General features: G+C 38.4%; 1 protein-coding gene across 3 annotated transcripts; it reads left to right on the top strand.

Moving 5' to 3' along the window:
- Window positions 1-5: 5 nt before the first annotated feature.
- On the top strand, window positions 6-20,716 carry zgc:103759 (U8 snoRNA-decapping enzyme). 3 transcript variants are annotated; one of them, XM_039774660.1, is made up of 3 exons: window positions 6-899; window positions 11,410-11,673; window positions 20,450-20,716. In XM_039774660.1, the coding sequence occupies exons 1-3, from the start codon at window positions 861-863 to the stop codon at window positions 20,633-20,635; spliced, it is 489 nt and encodes a 162-aa protein (XP_039630594.1). In that variant the 5' UTR covers window positions 6-860; the 3' UTR covers window positions 20,636-20,716. The 3 variants fall into 3 exon arrangements, with proteins under 3 accessions (XP_039630594.1, XP_039630593.1, XP_039630592.1); XM_039774659.1 differs by lacking the exon at window positions 6-899 and adding an exon at window positions 1,856-2,314 and having other exon boundaries at window positions 11,416-11,673; XM_039774658.1 differs by lacking the exon at window positions 6-899 and adding an exon at window positions 1,856-2,314.
- The last annotated feature ends 293 nt before the right edge of the window (window positions 20,717-21,009 follow it).

Genomic DNA, 21,009 nt, shown 5'->3' with positions numbered 1-21,009 from the left:
GTCTACACAGATTCTGAAAGAAAATTAAACTGAGTCTGTGATCCTTGCACTTTGACTTCCCTTTTCATGTTTGGCTTGAGTCAGCAAATATACATAAATTTGCTGGAATATAAAAGGATTAACAGAGACAATAATGGCGTTTTCACATCTAGTTCATTTGATGTGTTTTTCTTGTGTTTTTATTTTTTAAACTTTGGTCAGATTGTTCCTATAGTCCGGTTGATTTAAGTAGATGTGAACATGCCAATCACAGTATGATGCTGCCCAACCAGACTGAGACACTGGAAAGAATGGTCACAGTAAGGTAGCAAGTGAACCCTTGGATACTGGGTCCTTAGTTGTGAAATTGTTTGGCTGCAGGTAAGGAACGCATTGAAAGATGCTGCCAATTTCTTCCATGTTAAATTCCTATGGAGTGCAGTGGAACTATCATATCAAATGAGATTTGTCGCATATAGTTACAAACATAGTGCAAGTTAAAGCGAAATGCTTAGTTACTGACGCTCAAGAAAATTAGAAATATAAAAAAAACAACAATCCGGACAGACGGTTTGGAGTGACGGGCGCAATTATGTGGCCACTACATCGATCTGTAGTGCTGAAAGAAGGAGTGGAGTCAGAAGACAATGCTCTCGATTTACCAATCGTTCTACGTACCTCCATTCACTTATGGTAATGATCGAACGAAAGATTGCTGGTAAAAGCGACCGACGTGAGCGGCTGCAGCAGATATCCGGGAAAGGCTCGGAGTAGAGTAGGTGACATTTCACGTGCCTCCTGGTAGATGTTTGGAAGTTTTACCATCTGGGAGGAGACCCCAGGAAAAACCCAGGGCTCGCTCGGAGGAATATATATCTCAGATGGCAATGGAACACTTTGAGATCCCACATAGTTGGCAAGTGAGGCTGGGGAAATGGGGGTATGGGGCTCACTGTTGAGAGTTTTTCAACCGCGACCCAGCTTTGGAAAACCATTCGAAAATGAAGGAGCGAATGAACAATTTCCAAACACACACGAGAATGTCTGAGTTTTTGGGTTTCCTCCAGATCTGAAACGACAGCTATCCTATGTTTTACATTGTATTATTATATTATTATAATATTATATAAATATATATATACATAATATTATTATATTAATATATTGTGCTCCACTTGGTAGTTTGCTAGGCGATGAGGCATTCATTACAAATATTCTTTAGTCTCTTAGGCATTTAATACGCTCTAGTGACCGTTAGGTTAGTTTGATTATTAGGAAAAGCTAGACGCATAATGAATGACGCGTTTCAACTTTTCTGTTGCTATTTTTTTTTACATAATTGGGAAACGAGTTACCAGGAGACAATTGCGCTTCAGAAATTATTCAACTAATGTGTAATCTTCCATGACTTTTCATACTCTCGTAGTGAGTAACGTTTACAATAACGTCACTGACACTCATTTATGTCAAATTAATGACTGCGATTTTATTACGTTTACATGACGATGTATTTTTCCCTGCGATGTTCCTTTATATCGAGACCAATCAGTAAAAGCACCTCGATAATTGAGAGTGGGCTAGACGTGCCACGCGCCAATAACACAACCAGCGTTGCTAACCGAGGAAAAACAACAGGCCTAAACATGACGAGCTGATGATCAGCTAAACATAGGATTGATCCTGATCCGTAGTTCTCTGAAACAGCGCACAGAAGTTTGGATTGGCTCTTTTTTTCACCGAACAACGCTACAGTACCAATTTGGTGGCCTGGTCTTCGGGAAGAAAAATAACTGCCAATCAGAATTAGCAATTTATAGCATCAGCAGCTAATCATTGCGAGAAGGCGGGCACATGTCATTAAGATAGAAGGTATTTATTTTGCTGACATAGCGTTCTTTGTTTAGCTCAGGTGATTATATTTTACAATGCGCACTTTTAAACGTTACTGAATCGAAAACAGCTCACCTTTATTTGTTACAGCTTGGCACGAGAACGCATGTTCAAATACAAGTCAATGACACTGCAATGTGAATAAAACAAATGATTTTTGATCCAAACAGCATTCCGTAGACATGTACACTGGCGCGTTATGATTGGACGAGATGCACGTGCAGCACAATTGCCAGTAGCTGACAGGCAGGAAGAGCAGACATACAAGTAAGAAAAAGAGCAACTTTAACGGTGAAACATACGCCAGCATAGCATGAACTGCCGACCAATTTCCAAACCCGAGTCGATCACTTTGCAGGGTTTCAAGCACGCATGTCACGCGATGCTGTACGCCCGCTCGGAGGAGAAGTTGTTCCGAAGAATTCCAATAAGATATGCTGTGCTGGTGAGTAAATGACAAACGGGACCGAACAGTTCTTAAGCGCTAAAAGGGCAATCTCATACGAAAATACTTCAACTCAGATGTTATTTTTGTTAAGCAGAATTGCGTTAACATTTACTAAGTGTATTGTAATAATTTTACTGTCTGAATTCCAAACCCAGGAGCATATATTAGGTATTGTCTGTTAAAATCGTTGTATAGTAACCGACGTGCGCGTTTAAAAATGGAATATAAGTACAGTATTAGCTTTATTTTGGTTAAGATCATAAGTCACTAGCTAATGATCAGTTTTACTGAGAAAAATAAAGGGTAGGCACAGGCCCCTGTAACCATCAACAGTATCAAGAAAGTTTTAATAGTGGATGGATAGCTTTATTAAATTATGATGATATGAATTGAAGGGACACCTGCTGATACGACATGACACCACATCGCTTTTGTACGTGGCACTGTGGCATGTTGTCGTTCTTCAAGTATCCTGATTTCTACCTACTAAGAAAGGAATCTGCATAGTCCGACCTCGAGAGCCGTAGTGACTGCAGGTTTTTGTTACATCCCGATTGCTTAATTATAAACCAACTCTTGTCACTAACAGTTCTTTTTTAATGTTGTAACTTGTTAGTGTTTTATTCTGCCATGACAAGTTATTATTAATACGTAAGATTTTTTTTTTCCTTTCCAAGGAATCCAAATGATTTGTAGGACTAAGTAATTCTGTCCTTCACTTTTAACTCCCAAGTTTCCTTCGAAGAGTTGAATAAATAAATGAGTATATAATGAATATGCCCAGGTATGAATGGAATCAAGTTACACAGAGAACTGCTGGTTACTTTGTCATTGGCTGTTGTGACTGTTTAAGAATTCAATAAACAATTAAGGGTGGGGAATCATAACAAACAAGACAACTAAAATGTAGCATAAAAATGTTGCTTGAGCAGTAAGTGTTTCAGCAGCAAAAACTGATGTGGTGTAATGGCTATAGACTTCAAACCCTGAGGATGTTGGTTTGTGACCATAAGAAGGTCGCTTCACCCGCCTGTGTGCTGCAACTGGAAAAACCAAAAGAAATATAACCAATTGTATCTCCAGTGTTGCAAGTCACCTTGAAAAAAATAAATATACATGTAAAAAACTGAGCTGATGCAAGTACCTGTAGCCATTACAGTCGTTCTGTACTGAGTTTGTAGACCTCTGGTCTACGAGGTCTCAAATGCCTGAATGGCTGTGCAAAACTGACCTGGTGTGACTTTGGTTGTGTGCATGTGTGTGCAGTTTGATTATGTCTACAAGAGTTTCTTACACTGCTGTAACTACAGCTGTAACTAGGAGAAAATGTATTTTGAGAATATCCAGGCAGGTATAATTTGATCATGCAAAGCAAGTTGATTAGGATCCATTTTAATTTGTATAGCAGGTAGTAAAGACGTGATTAAAGTGATTAAAAGATTTGTGACCAGTATTCATTCACATTGCCATTTTTTCATGTGCATATTCCAAAAAATAAAAGTTACATTAAATGCTAGTAAAACGTGTATAGTACAACAGGAACAGAACTGATAGAGATACTATGGATTTGTAGGTGCAGGTCTGGGAAAGTTAGATCTCTCAAGTTGTTGTGTCATCCAACTGAGTAAGGTAAGTTAGTTCCAAATTGAAACCTGAGGTGTTAGAATAGTGTGAACAGAGGTGTACCTCAAATAAAAGTAAAATTTAAGTGTATGTACATAAAATATAATGGCATGTAATAGGTAAATAAAAAAAAAATTGAAGGATTGTTGTTTTAAGAATCAAGAGGGGGAAGCAAGGGATACTGTAAGAACAACAATGAATGCTATAAGTAGGGAGCAAGCTAGACATAAATTGCTGATTGTGAGGGCAAAAATAAAGCTGATACCTACTAATTTACTGTTTAAATGTACTTGCTGCCTTCAGTGTGTGAAGACTGTAGTAAAGATATAAAAGAAGAATTGCTATAGATCTGAGAAGCTGCTATAAATCTCTGAAAAACTTGGATATCATTTGATGGTGATAGTGAAGGGGGTGTGCAGGACTGTAGTAAGTACAGGGGAATAAAATTGATGAGCCACAGCATGAAGTTATGGGAAAGAGTAGTGGGAGCCAGGTTAAGAAGTGAGGTGATGATTAGTGAGCAGCAGTATGGTTCCATGCCAAGAATGAGCACCACAGATGTAATGTTTGCTCTGAGGATGTTGATGGAGAAGTTTAGAGAAGGCCAGAATAAATTGCATTGCGTCTTTGTGGGCCTGGAGAAAGCATATGACAGGGTGCCTCGAGAGGAGCTGTGATATTGTATGAGGAAGGCAGGAGTGGCAGAGAAGTATGCAAGAGTTGTACAGGATATGTACGAGGGAAGTGTGACAGTGGTGAGGTCTGCGATAGGAGCGACGGATGCATTCAACGTGGAGGTGGGATTACACCAGGGATCTGCTCTGAGCCCTTTCTTACTTGCAATGGTGATGGACAGGTTGACAGACGAGATTAGACTGGAGTGCCCATGGACTATGATGTTTGCTGATGACATTGTGATCTGTAGCGATACTAGGGAGCAGGTTGAGGAGACCCTGGAGAGGTGGACATATGCTCTAGAGAGGAGAGGAATGAAGGTCAGTAGGAAGAAGACAGAATACATGTGTGTAAATAAGAGGGAGGTAAATGGAATGGTGAGGATGCAGGGAGTACAGTTGGCGAAGGTGGATGAGTTTAAATACTTGGGATCAACAGTACAGAGTAATGGGGATTGTGGAAGAGAGCTGAAAAAGAGTGCAGGCAGGGTGGAATGGGTGGAGAAGAGTGTCAGGAGTGATTTGTGACAGTCGGGTATCAGCAAGAGTGAAAGGGAAGGTCTACAGGAAGGTAGTGAGCCTAGCTATGTTATATGGGTTGGAGATGGTGGCACTGACCAGAAAGCAGGGGACAGAGCTGGAGATGGCAGAGTTAAAGATGCTAAGATTTGCATTGGGTGTGACAAGGATGGATAGGATTAGAAATGAGTACATTAGAGGGTCAGCTCAAGTTGAACGATTAGGAGACAAAGTCAGGGAGGCGAGATTGCATTGGTTTGGACATGTGCAGAGGAGAGATGCTGGGTATATTGGGAGAAGGATGCTAAGGATAGAGCTGCCAGGTAAGAGGAAAAGTGGAAGGCCTAAGAGAAGGTTTATGGATGTGGTGAGAGAGGACATGTAGGTGATGGGTGTAACAGAACAAGATGCAGAGGACAGTAAGATATGGAAGAAGATGAGCCGCTGTGGCAACCCCTAACTGGAGCAGCCGAAAGAAGAAGAAGAAGAAGAAGAAGAAACTGGCTAAGAATCTCAATCCCTCAACCTATTAAAAAAAAAAACCAAATCCAACCCTTTGGTGATTGCTAGGGTAGGTAAATAACAAATCATTTTAAGTGAGATAAGAACAAACTTTATTAACCTCTTTATTAACCTCCTATACCTACAGTATGTTTTATTTGCAGAGAAACCAGACACTTTAAACAGTAGAAGATAAAATAGATAAAAATCCGTGATCTGAAGAGTTCAAATCAGTCTATACAGCAAGTTTTGCATTGGATAGTTATTTGGATTTTTTTTTTGCTATCGCAGTCTTTATCTTCATATTCTAGTTAAAATGTTGTTTCAAAGTGCAAACCACTCTTAGGCCAGATGTAATAATTGTAAGCATTGGGATGTTATCACAAACTGCTAGCCTGACAATAATGTTGAAGTGCTTCCAAATATCTTTCTTTATAGAAATGTCTTGGTGGCTGATTATGCAGGGATTGGCAATATTTGCATCATCTGAAATTGGACAACTGCTGCTTTAAGTACAATGCACAAAGCATCAACCTGTTTCCAGTTTTTTTTTCTACCTGCAACTCAGATCAGTGCCTAGAATATGTGGGTTTTCCTTGACTACACCCCTACCAAATCACCCCTTGTCCTCTCTGTTTTGTTCTTTCTCTTCTTCTACTCTTTACTTTGCAAAGCGTTCTATAAGCCTCTGCCCTTGATTTCTCTTTGGTCCAGAGACCTTTCTCCTCTCCCTTCACCCCTTTCTTGGGATACAGTTCCCTCCAATGTAAGGTGTTGTTACCTGGCACTTTTTTTCCACATTTTCCGGAACCGTCCCCCTGTCGTTTTCCTTTTGGACACACGTATGTCACCTACGGTTTTCCTTTCTTTCACTCGGTATTCCTCTGTTACCTCAAATGTTCTTTTAGACCTTCCTGGGTTTCTGCTCAAACTCTCTGAACACAGATTATTTTGTCTGGGTACCCAGACAGCCAAACTAATTATAGCCTTCTGCTGGAAGATAACTGCGTGTGTCACTGTAGACAACTAGCAGTCCTCCTTCTACAACTTAATACATTTGGAGTTGTGTGCAGCATGGATTAATGGTGGTTCCAGTAATGTAACTGAATCCTGGTCTGTTGCATCTCAATTGTGTAACTTGTTGATTTTTTTTTATTTTTTTTAATCCTTTGGTTCAGACTGGTGGTACAGGGTGGGAATGGGTGTGTTGGGTTACTTGGTATGCTATGTCAGTTTATTAATCTTTCCTGTCAATTTGTCTTTACTTAATAAAAAGTTGATCACAAAAATAAAATGCAAGGCAGAAAGCAACACAGTAAATGACTCAAACCATCTTGGGACCCATACCCGCACACTCACATGGGGCAAGCTTAGCTTCATAAATTAAATTGACTGTTGCATCTTTTGGTATGTGGGAAAACATACAGGAGTACTTAGAGGAAAACCCATGCAGGCATGGGCAGAATGTGTACAGTATTCTCTACATGGAAAACAACCAGGTGTAGGATTTGAACTTACAATATTATATTCATGAGGCAGAATCTTTACCCGCTATGGCATTTTAATGCATTCAGTGTATAGTGGAAATCATTATTGCCTTTTTTCTGTATGCCAGAGCAGCTTTGATTGATTATGAATAGGTGACAAAAGTACAGACTGTCACATTAACACAGAGCCAATTTAGAATCCCCATTTAACTGGAGATTTGAAACTAAAACTGGAATAACTAGAGAACACAAGACTTTGGACACATTGACAGTGTGTAGACTCATCTCTGAAAATATCCAGATATTGTACTTTCCCTAAGGTGCAAGTATGTTGCCCCTCAGTAGCTACATCCCTTCCCAATTCAGTTACACGGATGATGGCTAATGAGATCAAAACAATTTTGAGTTGTGGCTATTTGCAGTGTTGTCTGGGCCTTGGTTGGTGATGGCATGGATTAGATATTTTTTTTGTACTCATTACAGTTGCAATTTCAAACCAGCATGAAGCACATCTTTTTAAGAAAATATATTTATCAGCAAAATGTACGTAGAAAACAAAAGCTTTCTCTTTAGCAGCAGTGCAGTATAATTTTTCTGTAACCTTAAGTTTGTACTCTTGGTATTGCTTGTGCAACCCTTTGAACATCTTTCCATTTCTCTGAATGTCTGTGTTTGAATGCAGAATCACTTATTTGAGCAAGTTGAGTTTCAGTAGAGCATTACTGTACTTGTACAAAAGACAATAAAGGTTTTCATCTGTAGGAGCTGGTGAAATGTTTGGTTTCATAGCATGAACACAGAGAAAATGCCTATTCAGAAAATGGCTGGATAGGAGTTAAAAACCTTTTAAAAGTGTTGGCAGTTGTTCAGATTTAGTTTAAACATTTATCAGGCATACTCTCTAGTGGTAAAAGCCAACTCAATTAACTTTAGAAGATGAGGATACACTGAAATGAATTGCATACACATATATATTTTAAAATGTGAGCACAGACAGATCAAGATTTTTCTGAGGATCACACGGTAAGTCTTGTGTGGAGACTTCACTAACAAACATCTGATATATCAGGTAGTGAATGTTTCTTGCAGCTGACCATGTTAAGCATGCAAAGTGGATTTAGTATGCAAAAAAGTGTGGCTCGATGGTTTATCAATTATATTAAACAAAATTAAATATGCTACCTAAAACCTATCTACATTCATGGTTTATTGGTGTAGGACTAGGAAGCATGGGATGTAAAAGTTCATACATTGCACTGTGGTGGGCTGGCGCCGTGCCCAGGGTTTGTTTCCTGCCTTGTGCCCTGTGTTGGCTGGGATTGGCTCCAGCGGACACCCATGACCCTGTAGTTAGGATATAGCGGGAACTTATTTATTTTTAAACAGTTAAAGATTTTATGGTAGCTAAATGGGAAAAAAATGAGACTCGCATTAGAATTTAGGCTGTATTTCATCATTTAACTAGTGCTAAAACTCCAGCATGCAGTTTTTTTAAAGGTATACAAGTTTTTTTTTCTTTCATTAAAGAAAAGCCAAGTGTTTCATCTGAATCAGAGTTGCTGTATTTTTGGAATAATCTGCATTGCTGTATTTTCTGAAGTCCGGCATCTGAGAAGAGTGGAACACCAGTAAAGACCCTCTTTAACACAGAAAGCATGTGATTTCACAATATTGAAGGGCATCTTAACCAAAGTGAATGGATCATTTCATGTATAGTATGTTTATTTTATAGCTCACTATCTTGATGTTACTCTGCTACTCTCAGTCCAAATCCAGACTGCTGCTGAAGTGACATTAATTGGTGATGTTTAACTAAATGGTCTGTGTGGTGTAAGCCACAAGTTGGAGGCATTCACCCTAATGCTGCCTAAGCTCTGCCTCTGAGCTTGGAAGTGAATTCCATTAATGTGATATAGACACCTGAATGCATTTTAATGATGATTTAAAGAGTCAAAGTTTAAATAACATAAACATAGCAAACCTTCAACATTACATAAAATTAAATGCAAATACCTTATTAAGTAGAAGCAAACTGACATACTGCAGTTTTTCTTGACCACTTTCAAAGGATGGAATGCAGGAAGTTTCATTTTAGTAAATGATGCAATGCACGTTAATATAAAACATATTAACTTAACTGAAGAAACAGCAACAAAGGAGATGAAAACTAAAATCTCATTTAAAACATTCCTTGGCTCCATAGACTTATGGAATAATTGTTTTGCTGACCATTTATTCTTTGGACCCTACATTATACAGTTTTGAGAAAGTCTCTGAAGGTTTTGGAATTATCTGAATTTCTACATGAATGGCTCATAAATTGTGATCAGATCTTTATCTGTCTTAATGATAGCTAAATATGTTCTGAATAAACAAATTATACATATGATAATGTACAATTTTGTATCATGATCACCTGGGCCTAGGTGGCCTTTGTACAAGGGACACCATTTTTCAAGCTGATTGAGAAATTTGAACAGGGGAATATAAAAGCTGTCTGTCTGTGATTCAATAGAAGTTGGGTCCTACAAATGACAATGATCTTCAACATAGGGGTAAGAAAATGATGGAGTGGCTTAAAGAGAAAAAGTTACAAATACTCCTGAAATTCGTCTGCATTGCCTGAAGCAAGTTGTTCATGTAAGACATCCCAGACATTTAAAAAATGAGCTGAAACACTTATGGAAAAATGAATGGATCAAAACCCCTCCTGAACAGTGTGGATCTGATCAGCAGCTGCAGGAAGCATTTGTTTCAGGTTTGTGGTGCTAAAAGAGGTTAAAGCAGTTACTAAATTTAAGGATTCCTGTATTTGTTTCTATCTTTTTTTTGACGATAAATATTTAGACCATATGTTAATTAAAGATGACAATGCACTATTTTATGTTTGTCTTGTCATAATGCCTTTATCTGATTTCTTTTTCAGCAAATGAGAAAACTGAAACATATCTGGTATAACAAAAATATTTTTCCCTTATAATGTGCCATTATTTAATCATCTTATCTTTAGATATGCAAATAACACATGACAATACCAGCTTTAACACTTCTATTGAACATGATGTAATCTAATTTAGATTAAGATTAGATCAAGTTTTAGGAGCCATTCATGCAGGAATCCTGTACATTTTTGCAGTACTCTTAATCCATAGTGCAGTAAAAGCTTGTGTCTATAACTGCCATAATTATACATTTATTTGATGCTGTGTCTGTAACAGTTGATCATAAAAGTTAAAGCTATCTTAAATTTTCAATACTTAGAATCTTAGAAAGTGTGAAGATGTGAAGCAGCACAACACTGCTGAGTTGGTACGGTTCTTGTCTGTGGATTTTTTTTTTTTATTATGTGTTCTTGTTTTAAGTTTTACTTTCTTTTGTAGTTTTGTATGTTCATATTTGATTTCTTGTGTTATAGAGTTATCTAGTGTTACTTTGGTTTTTTAGTTTTAATTATCTTCACTCTGGCTCCTCTCTAAAATGTAATTAAAGCTGTAATTGTTTGTGAAAGCGATGAAAGGCTTTTTGCTTAAACTACAAATCCTTGGCTTTTGTTGTGACACTGGATCTGTCCTTTTCCATTTAAAATGACAAATCAAAGCATTTATGCTCGATTAAAGTGCACATTGCAAACATTAAGGGTATTTGCATTCATTTCAGTCACACCATGTAGAAATCCCAAAACATTTTCCTACCTGGTCCCTCATTTCAGAGCATCATAAGGTTTAGGACCTAGCAATGGCATGTATATTAATGTAGTCATATTTTCTACTTTGTGCATATGCCTTATATGGAATGACTTTAAATGAGGGATTTATAGACATCACCAAATGCTGAGTATATGATGATGATTTATGTTTATTGGCTTGTATTAAAACTTAAGAATTATTTTTACCTGGTTCACAAGGCAACACAGATGATATTGCTCTTGCATCTTAGTACCAAAAGGCAGGGCTCAAATTCCAGTTTGGTCAATGTCTGTACTAAGCTTGCATGTTTTCATGCAAATATGCATATTGATGTCATACAATGATTAGGTAATCCAGTTTCAGTACAAGGATGTTTTGTGCTTGTCCCCTTTGCTGTAACCCTAAATAACAAAATGTATTGGCAAAATCAGACTATATTTCACTTTCCCTTCTTGCTACAGTAAATGGAAAATTGAGCTAAAACTTATCCCAAACCTCTGGTAAATTTCCTATTGTAATAAGGTTCCATAATTATTGTTGAACTAATTTTGTTTATTTTACTTTAGAAAATTTTCAGTGTTATTGCTGTTTTTAATTGGCAGATGCAGATGCGCTTTGATGGACGTATCGGATTTCCTGGTGGCTTTGTTGATCTTCAAGACTGCAGTTTAGAAGATGGCTTAAACCGTGAGCTTTATGAAGAGGTGGGATGTACACTTAGGCTATCCGATGCTGACCACATGTGCTCACATGTCACAGACACACCACAGAAGTTGGTGACACATTTTTACACCAAAGAACTAAGTCTGGCTGAGTTGCAGCAGGTGGAAGCAGGTGCAGTTTCTGCCAAGGAACATGGACTTGAGGTAATGCATAAGTATGCTATAGGTAATATGAAATGTAATTATTACAGAATGAACTTTACACTTGGTGGTGTCGTGGCTAACAGTTGTGACTGAGAACATCCTCCTGAGAGCAGTGTTCTGACTAAAAGGCAGTAAGGCCAGATAAACCGTTCAGTGAAGATCAAGCGAAGGAACATAGTCAAAAGGGCAAAAACGTTCAAAACTAGAAGAATAAAAGAGTTGAGAAAACCAAGTCGTAAACCAAAAATAAAAAGGCAGAGCCTTGTTTCAATAACCAGTAATTAGAAAATTGAGGGAAATGTGTCACTAGATTTGGTCCTGTCTCAGATACAAGTGGTTGATTTTGGAGACTGTTTATACCAGCGCACCAGTAATATCACAACTGGTGCATCATGGTAGATTACCCATGGAAATGGGTGACACAAATGTCACAGAATAGTGGCACCAATTTTGAAACCTTTAAAATAAGTTTTAATCAAGATGTCCATAATTCTGAGTTTAAAAATTAAAAGCAGAAAATAGCTATTCTCTAAACCCAAGTAACAGCATGGAGGCAAAGCCTACTTAGAAGTTTACTTTACAAAAGTCATAATCAAAGTTTCTAAAATGACAAGAGGTTCCAAAATGGGACTTCTTACACATACTCAAGTATCCTTCTGTTTTTGTTTGATCCTGGGCTAGCTTATACTTCATGCTCCGAATGTGTACTTGCACACATCATGGCTGCCATGCGCTCCCAGAGTTCATTTGACACGTCCTCTGAGCATATCCTTAAAAATTAACACGATGCGTGTGTGATAAAAGTTGGATGTGACATCAGAGTTTGTTTACTATGCTTTCCTGCTGGGTTTCCTGCTGGGTTTTCCAGTGTGCTCCAGTTCCCTTTCAAAGATTTGCAGATTTGGGGATTAGGTGACGCTAAAATGATGCTAGTGTATGTGAGTGCTCGAGTTCATCTTGCGATGAGCTGATGCCCTGTCCAGGGATTGCTTCTGCCTCGTGCCTAATGCTAGCTATAATGGGTGCATCCCTGGACTGATGGATTTAATCATTAAACAACCTTTTCAGAGATACTGTGGCAAGGTGTCCTTGGAATTTAATATTTCAGGCAAATCACAACACAGTGAAGCTGAACATTTTCTCACCGTGATGATATCTCGTACTGCCACCTGGTGAAATCTTCCAGATTTATGTAATGTATGCACACAAGTATGAACAGTAAAACGCTTGTGTAGCAGTAGCGTCCACTGGAGCATGTGTCACGTCGCATGAAGTATAAACCTGTTTTACTGTGACATCTGTTAATCTTACCAATTGAATACTCGCCAGTAACTCTGCAGTCAACTGTACATTTAATCAGCAGCTGTCCAGATGAGCTGCTAAGATTGGAATATAATCTGGAATGGCTGAGAGATCTCCTTTTGGCTATCTTTTATAGAACACTGTCAAATGTCCTTGCAATACTGAACCTCAATTTTCTATTAATGAGCCAGGCAGACCAAAGAACCCTTGCCCACTGAAATTGCTAGTAGGAAGCCCTACAAAATTTGCTGGGATCTGTTCTTTGTCCTATCATACTGAGTTGCCCTGTTGACCATGTATTCTCCATTAGATCATCTTCCTGACACACTCTTGTCCTGTACTGCACCAGACTGCTCAGCTGCCCTGTCTCATCTGGAACACCCCCCAGAATACAATATTCTGGACAATGAAATAGAAGTTCTGTCTAACAGTCTTTAATATACAACAAGAATGAACAAATTTAACAGTATTTTTAGACATAATAAGTCAAGCAAAATAACAAATTTTATTGGCTAACTGAACCAATTACAATATGCAAGCTTTCGAGGCAGCTCCGGTGCCTTCTTCAGGCAAGTTGTAGTACTACATGCATAATAATAAAAACACTATAAAGTTACCTTTTCCAGAGCAGTGGTGGTATTAACATCATTCACAAAAAAAGGAAAAATGAAAACTTCTAGCCAGCTAAGTATTGTTTGATAAAAAGGTCATGCAGTTGAAAAAAATAGTATCTTGTATTTGGGAAAAGTGTGATAAAAAGAAAACTTTGCATGTCTGTGGTGCTGTTTGCTTTGATAGAATTCTTAATTTAATAAAGCCACTACCTTTTGACTTATTGTACCTGCCAACATGCTGGAATACAGTACAGGATACATTATCATTATATTAAAGCAAAGAAGCAAGACCTACACTATATGAACATTTTACAAGAAGGTAACAGTTGTAGGCTTCTACATGTACACATCAATAGTTGTAATGGAAAAAAAATTTATAATTATTATTTTTTTTTTTTTAAGTACACCTCATAGTAATTGTCAGCACAGAAGCCAATGAGGACAAAGACAGAAAGGATCACTGTGATGATATAGAATGCTATACGTAGATCCATCCATCCATCCATCCTCTTCTGCTTATCCGAGGTCGGGTTGCCGGGGCAGCAGCTTGAACAGAGATGCCCAGACTTCCCTCTCCGCGGCCACTTCTTCTAGCTCTTCTGGGGGAATCCTGAGGCGTTCCCAGGCCAGCCAGGAGGCATAGTCCCTCCAGCGTGTCCTGGGTCTTCCCCGGGGCCTCCTCCCGATTGTACGTGCCAGGGAGGCGTCCAGGAGGCATCCTGATCAGATGCCCGAGACACCTCATCTGACTCCTCTCGATGCGGAGGAGCAGCGGCTCTACTCTGAGCCTCTTCCGGATGACTGAGCTTCTCGTCATATATTTAAGGGAAAGCCCAGACACCCTGCAGAGGAAACTCATTTCAGCCGCTTGTATTCGCGATCTCGTTCTTTTGGTCACTACCCGTAGCTCATGACCATTGGTGAAGGTAGGAACGTAGATCGACTGGTAAATTGAGAGCTTTGCCTTACAGCTCAACTCCTTTTTCACCATGAAAGACCAATGCAGAGCCCGCCTCACTGTGGACGCTGCACCGATCTGCCTGTCGATCTCATGCTCCATTCTTCCCTCATTCATGAACAAGACCCCGAGATACTTGAACTCCTTCACTTGGGGCAGGATCTCGCTCCCAACCCTGAGAGGGCACTCCACCCTTTTCTGGCTGAGGACCATGGTCTCTGATTTGGAGGTGCTGATTCCCATCCCAGCCGCTACACACTCAGCTGCGAACCGACCCAGAGAGAGCTAAAGATCATGGCCTGATGAAGCAAACAGAACGACATCATCTGCAAAAAGCAGTGACCCAATAAATGTGTCCAGGCAATTCTAGAATATCTTTGTAGAGTAAGCAATACTTCAATACAATAATATCTGTTTTTACACCTACTTTGCTTTAGTCACTGACATATCAAAGGCATGCAGGTACAGTGGGTATAGAAAAGAATCGCCCCCTTCAAAATATTCCCATTTTTCTGCTTTACAGCCTTAAATGAAAACACACAAACCAATATTTGTTCCAGCTTTACTTACTCAATGCAATCTATAACATCCAAGTGAAAGATATCACAGCTACAGTTCAGAAGAATTTAAAAAAATCAAAAACAAGAAATACTGAGATTAATAAAGGATAACAAACCCCTCTTAAACAATATTTGTAAACTAAATCAGGTGTAAGTAACCACCATTTCCAGTGCAGACCATGGTTACTGGCTTCCACCTGTGATCATTTGTATTCAGTATGATTAGTGAAGCATAAAAACTGCTGTTCCTGGCCCATTCCCTTGCAACTGACAGCAAACAACTGAGTATGGGTGGCAAGCCACTTTCTAAAGATCTCTGGGGTAGAGTTGTGGACAGACACAAGGCAGGAGATGGATACAAAAAATCTCAAAGGCTTTATCAATTCCAAGGAGCACAGTAAAGTAATAAAGAAGTGGCAAGTGTTTGGTACCACTAGGACCCTCCCTGAATTCAGCCGTCCCTCCAAACTGGATGGAAGAGCAAGGAGGAAACTAGTAAGACAGGCTACCAAGAGGCTGGTGGCCGCTTTGAAGGAGTTATAGGATTTTATTGCAAAGAGTGGTCATTGTGTGCATGGGACAGCAATTTCACAAGCGCTCCACAATTGTGGCTTGTTCATGAGGGTTGAAAGGAAAAAGCCACTTCTCAAGAAAGGCCACATCAAGGCTTATTTGAGCTTTGCCAGAATGCACGTTGAAGATTCTGATGCCAAGTGGAAAAAGGTCTTATGGCCTGATGAGACCAAAATTGAACTATTTGACCTCAATACCAAACGGTACCCCTGGCAGAAATCCAATGCAGCTCACTATCCACACCATACCATACCTACAGTAAAGCATGGAGGTGGAAGCATCCTTTTGTGGGGGTGTTTCCCTGCTGCAAGGTCTGGGGCTCTTGTTAGGGTAGATGGAAAAATTGGATGGGGCAATATACTGTCAAATTCTGGAGGAAAACCTGCTACCCTCTGCCAGAAAGTTGAAGATGGGCAGAATGTTCACCTTTCAACAGTACAATGACCCGAAGCACACAGCAAAATTGACCACACAGTGGCAGAAGGAGAAAAAAGTGAATGTCCTCGTGTGGCCCAGTCAGAGCCCAGACCTAAATCCCATTGAAAATCTGTGGAAAAGTTTGAAGATAGCAGTCCACCAACGCTCACCATCCAATTTGACCGAACTTGAACAGTTCTGTGAAAAATGGGCAAATAATGCTTAATCTCGATGAGCAAATCTGATAGAGAAGTATCCCAACAGACTCAAGGTTGTCTTTAAAGCATAAGGTGGTTTAACAAAATATTGACATTGGGGGTGATTTTTTTATTAATCTCCGTCTTGTTTTTGATTTATGATTTTTCTGAACTGTAGCTGTGATTTCGTTTACTTGGATGTTATAGGTTGCATTGAGTAAGTAAAGCTGGGAAGAAATATTTTTGTTTGTTTTTATTTAAGTCTGTAAAGCAAAATAAATGGCACTATTCCAAAGGGTGTGATTCTTTTCTATGCCCACTGTATATGTGGGACAGCGGCTTTTCATTTCATTATTTTTCAGGAGGCATATACAGTAGCACTAGTTCAGTGATCTGTAAGTGTACCTACAATTCTGGCCAAGTCTGAATGCAGAGTATCCAAGAATAAACCATGTGGCAAAGTGAAACTTTTTTTTAACCCTGACACAGGCAAATCTTTTCTACAAATGGCAACATGGTGTCTTGTCCTAGAATGACACTAAAGCCAGAAACTCTTGATAAACAAGTGCTTTTTTTCCAAAAAACTATAGTTTTAACTAGTGTTGAAGAATCAACAAACTTCAGTGTTTTAATTGATTTATCTTTTTATTTATTTTACTTTATACCTGTGCTTCACAACAAAATTTGTAAGCTCTTTACAGAGAATGTTAGGTTAAATACTGATAAGTGTAAAGAAGAAAACAGTCAGTATCGTAGCACTTTGTTTCAATTACAAGTGTTCATTTGGATATTTATTTAATAAATATGTATTGGTTGAATGTTTGGGTTTTTATGTGTTCTGTTACATCATATCTTATTGAAAATCATCATACAGTGCTGTGAAAAAGTATTCGCCCCTTCCTGATTTCTTTATTTTTTTTACTTGTTTGTCACACAAATGTTTCACATCATCAAAGAAATTTGAGTATTAGACAAAGATAACCCAAGTAAACACAAAATGCTGTTTAAGTGATGATTTTATTTATTAAGGGAAAAAAATATCTAAACCTACATGGCCCTTTGTGAAAAAGTAATTGCCCCTGAGCCTAATAACTGTTGTGCCACCCTTAGCAGCAACAACTGCAATCAAGCGTTTACGATAACTGGAAATGAATCTTTCACATTGCTGTGGAGGAATTTTGGCTCACTCTTCTTTGCAGAATTGTTTTAATTCAGCCACATTGGAGGGTTTCCAAGCATGAACTGCTTTTTTAAGGTCATGCCACAGCATCTTAATTGGATTCAAGTCTGGGCTTTGACTAGGCCACTCCAAAACCTTAATTTTGTTTTTTTTTTAAGCTATTCAGAGATGGACTTGCTGGTGTGTTTTGGATCATTGTACTGCTGCAGAACCCAAGTGTGCTTCAGCTTAAGGTCATGAACTGATGGCTGGGCATTCTCCTTCAGGATTTTGTGGTTGAGAGCCGAATTCATGGTTCCATCAATGAAGATATCAGCAAGTCGTCCAGGTCCTAATGCAGCAAAGCAGCTCCAGACCATCACACCACCACCACCACCACCACCACCATGTTTAACTGTTGGTATGATGTTTTTTTGAAATACTGTGTTACTTTTACGCCAGATGTAATGGGACGCACACCTTCCAAAAAGTTAAACTTTTGGTTTGTCAGTCCACAGAATATTTTCCCAAAAGTCTTGGGGACCATCAAGATGTTTTTTGGCAAAAGCAAGATGAACCTTTATGTTCTTTTTGGTCATTAGTGGTTTTCGCTTTGGAACTCTGCCATGCATGCCATTTTTATCCAGTTTCTTTCTTATGGTTGAGTCATGAACACTGACCATAACTGAGGCAAATGAAGCCTGCAGTTCTTTAGATGTTGTTCTGGGTTCTTTTGTGACCTCTTGGATGAGTCATCGCTGCGCTCTTGGGGTAATTTCTGTAGGCCGGCCACTCCTGGGAAGGTTCACCACTCTTCATGTTTTCTCCATTTGTGGATAATGGCTCCCACCAAGGTTCGCTGGAGTCCCAAAGCTTTAGAAATGGTTACAAAGCCAGATGTCAATTACTTTGTTTCTCCTCTTTTCCTGAATTTCTTTAGATTGTGGCATGAAGTTTTCCTTTTTGGGAACTTTTGGCCCACTTCACTTTGTCTGACAGGTTCTATTTAAGGTCTGGTAGTAATCGGGCCTGAGTGTGGTTAGTGAAATCGAATTCAGTTTTCCAAAAAATGTGATTAACCACTTCATGATTTATTTATTTATTTATAAAGCACTTTAAAAACAACATCAAGGCTGACTGAAGTGCTGCACAATAAAACCCAACATATCAGACACACAGTAACCAAAGGGTAAAAGAAACAGAAACACAAACTCATAAGAGCTGAAGAAATTCATAATAAAAGGTACACAGATAGTCAACATATCATACTGGGTTAAAGGCCAGAGAGTAAAAGTGTGTTTTTAAATAGGATTTAAAGACAGCAAGTGAAGGGGCCTGCCTAACGTGCAATGGCAAATCGTTCCAGAGTTTTGGAGCTGCAACTGAAAAAGCCTGATCACCTCTGACTTTGCATTGTGTCTTACGAACATGTAAAAGCATCCGCTCTGCTGACCTGAGAGAGCGAGATGGTACATAAGGGTGCAGCAGTTCCGACAAATAAAATGGAGCACAACCATTAAAGGATTTAAAAACAAATACAAGGATTGTAAAATGGATTCGAAAGTGAACTGGAAGCCATTGAAGGGAAGCCAAAATCAGGGTAATGTGCTCATGCTTGCTTGTACCAGTTAAAAATCGAGCAGCGGCATTTTGCACCAGCTATAGGCAAGCAATGGAGGCTTGGCTAATTCCAAAAAGAAGCACATTGCGTAATCAATGAGAGGCTAAAAAAATTATGTATCACTGTTTTTTAAGGTTGCGCTTAGACAAAACAGGCTTGATTTTTGACAAACACCTCAAACTGGAAAAAGCAAGATTTTAACAAGGGGGGGCAATTACTTTTCACATAGGGCCATGTAGGTTTGGATAATAGTTTTTTTTTCCTTAATAAATAAAATCATCACTTAAAAATTGCATTTTGTGTTTACTTAGGTTGTCTTTGTCAAATAATTAAATTTGTTTGATCTGAAACATTTAAGTGTGACAAACATGCAAAAAATAAGAAATCAGGAAGGTGGTAAATACTTTTTCACAACACTGTATATGTGTACATAAATCATTATTTAACAAATATAGAAATAATTATCATTTTAGTTTATGATAATTTTTGTTTTTATTATACAGTGTGGTTAGCTAACAATAGCCTGAAACTTCATTATATTGCTTAACTGACATCATTTTAACACATTCTGCCACAATTAACCTATTAAACAGTATAATTCTTAATGAGCTGTATTCATAAAGAATCTACAGTTGAAAGTGGTTAATTAATAATGTAAATTTCTTGTTTCCCCTTATAGACAAAGGGCTGACAACTCTTTTTATTTTGCTAATTGAACTCTAATGGAAGTTTTACTGGCACTAACTTTAGAGTATCCTAAAGAGACATTTTAGTAAGCAGACTTGCACTTATCTCGTCATCCACTTGCCCATTCAGTGAAATAGTAAGCTACCCCAGTAGTCCTGAGTGCAAGGCAGTGTGTTATGAAAATGCTTCTCGGTATAATTCATTCTCTTGAATGTGGGGCTACCTCTTTTGCCAGAACTATACATTGACAAATTCTGCTAAAAATGAAGTTTTTTTTTTTTTAAGCTTTGTTTTGGGTAAATGTTTTATGAATACTGAAAGTTTTTTGTTTTTTCTCAATCCTGACTTTTAAAATTGGTCCTCCAGTGTATTGATAATGCGTTTTAATTTCAAATGAGGATTCATTCAGGCAGAAATCTTTTTTTTTTTTTAATTTTTTTTTTTAAATAAATTTTCCTCACTATGAACTACTAACCTTGGCCCATGTTGTGTACCAGAATCCCTCCTAATCTGGGGAGCAGGGAAGGATTTTCCTGGAGGGGGCATCAAATTTGTAATCTTACATTAAGTATTCAGTGTTCATTTTGAGGTATCAAATTTTAAAAATGTAACACTTGCTTTTTGTTTCCTACAGTATGGATCCTTTTGTTGCTCATTATCTAAACCTTTTTTCCTCCTCTGTTTACAGTCAATGGGCCTGATACGTGTGCCACTGTTTACTCTGCGGGATGGAGTAGGTGGTCTGCCAGCATTTCTTTGCAACAACTTCATTGGTAACGCCCGGGATGAGCTGGTTGATGCTTTAAGGCGTTTACGTCTAATAAATGAAGATCGATTAGCATCTGCTCTGGAAGTCAGTCACAAACAGAAATGAGTTCTGCTTTAAAACAGTCAACACTAACATGATGACACAGAGACTGGTACCTTCCTTGTTTTATGTAGGTGTACGTTTAAATTAAAAAAAAAAAAAACTTTTTATTTCATTTTGGTGAGGTTAATAATAATAATGTTGAGAAGTAAGTAAGTCTTATGCTTGATTACATAATTAATTTTTCCTTGAGTATTTATTATACAATGGTATTCCCTCTATGAGGAGCACAAATATAAGCATTAATGGACAAAAAATATTAAAATTATGTTTACATTATGAGCATTTCTTTATATTGCATGCTTATCATCTTAAACATACCAATATAAGATGAAAACTAGATATTAACAAGCATCCTTCTGTTTTTCAATCTTCCTGTA

This window comes from Polypterus senegalus, chromosome 13 (assembly GCF_016835505.1).
Source record: "Polypterus senegalus isolate Bchr_013 chromosome 13, ASM1683550v1, whole genome shotgun sequence".
Classification (NCBI taxonomy): Eukaryota; Metazoa; Chordata; class Cladistia; order Polypteriformes; family Polypteridae; genus Polypterus; species Polypterus senegalus.
This window is presented reverse-complemented; position numbering and strand designations above follow the sequence as displayed.

Excerpts from the sequence above, each read along its gene's own strand:
- zgc:103759 (XM_039774658.1), top strand. The coding sequence starts at position 2,183 with ATGAACTGCCGACCAATTTCCAAACCCGAGTCGATCACTTTGCAGGGT. Across the intron at positions 2,315-11,409 it reads CAATAAGATATGCTGTGCTG|ATGCAGATGCGCTTTGATGG; the intron begins GTGAGTAAATGA and ends TTTAATTGGCAG. Across the intron at positions 11,674-20,449 it reads CCAAGGAACATGGACTTGAG|TCAATGGGCCTGATACGTGT; the intron begins GTAATGCATAAG and ends CTCTGTTTACAG.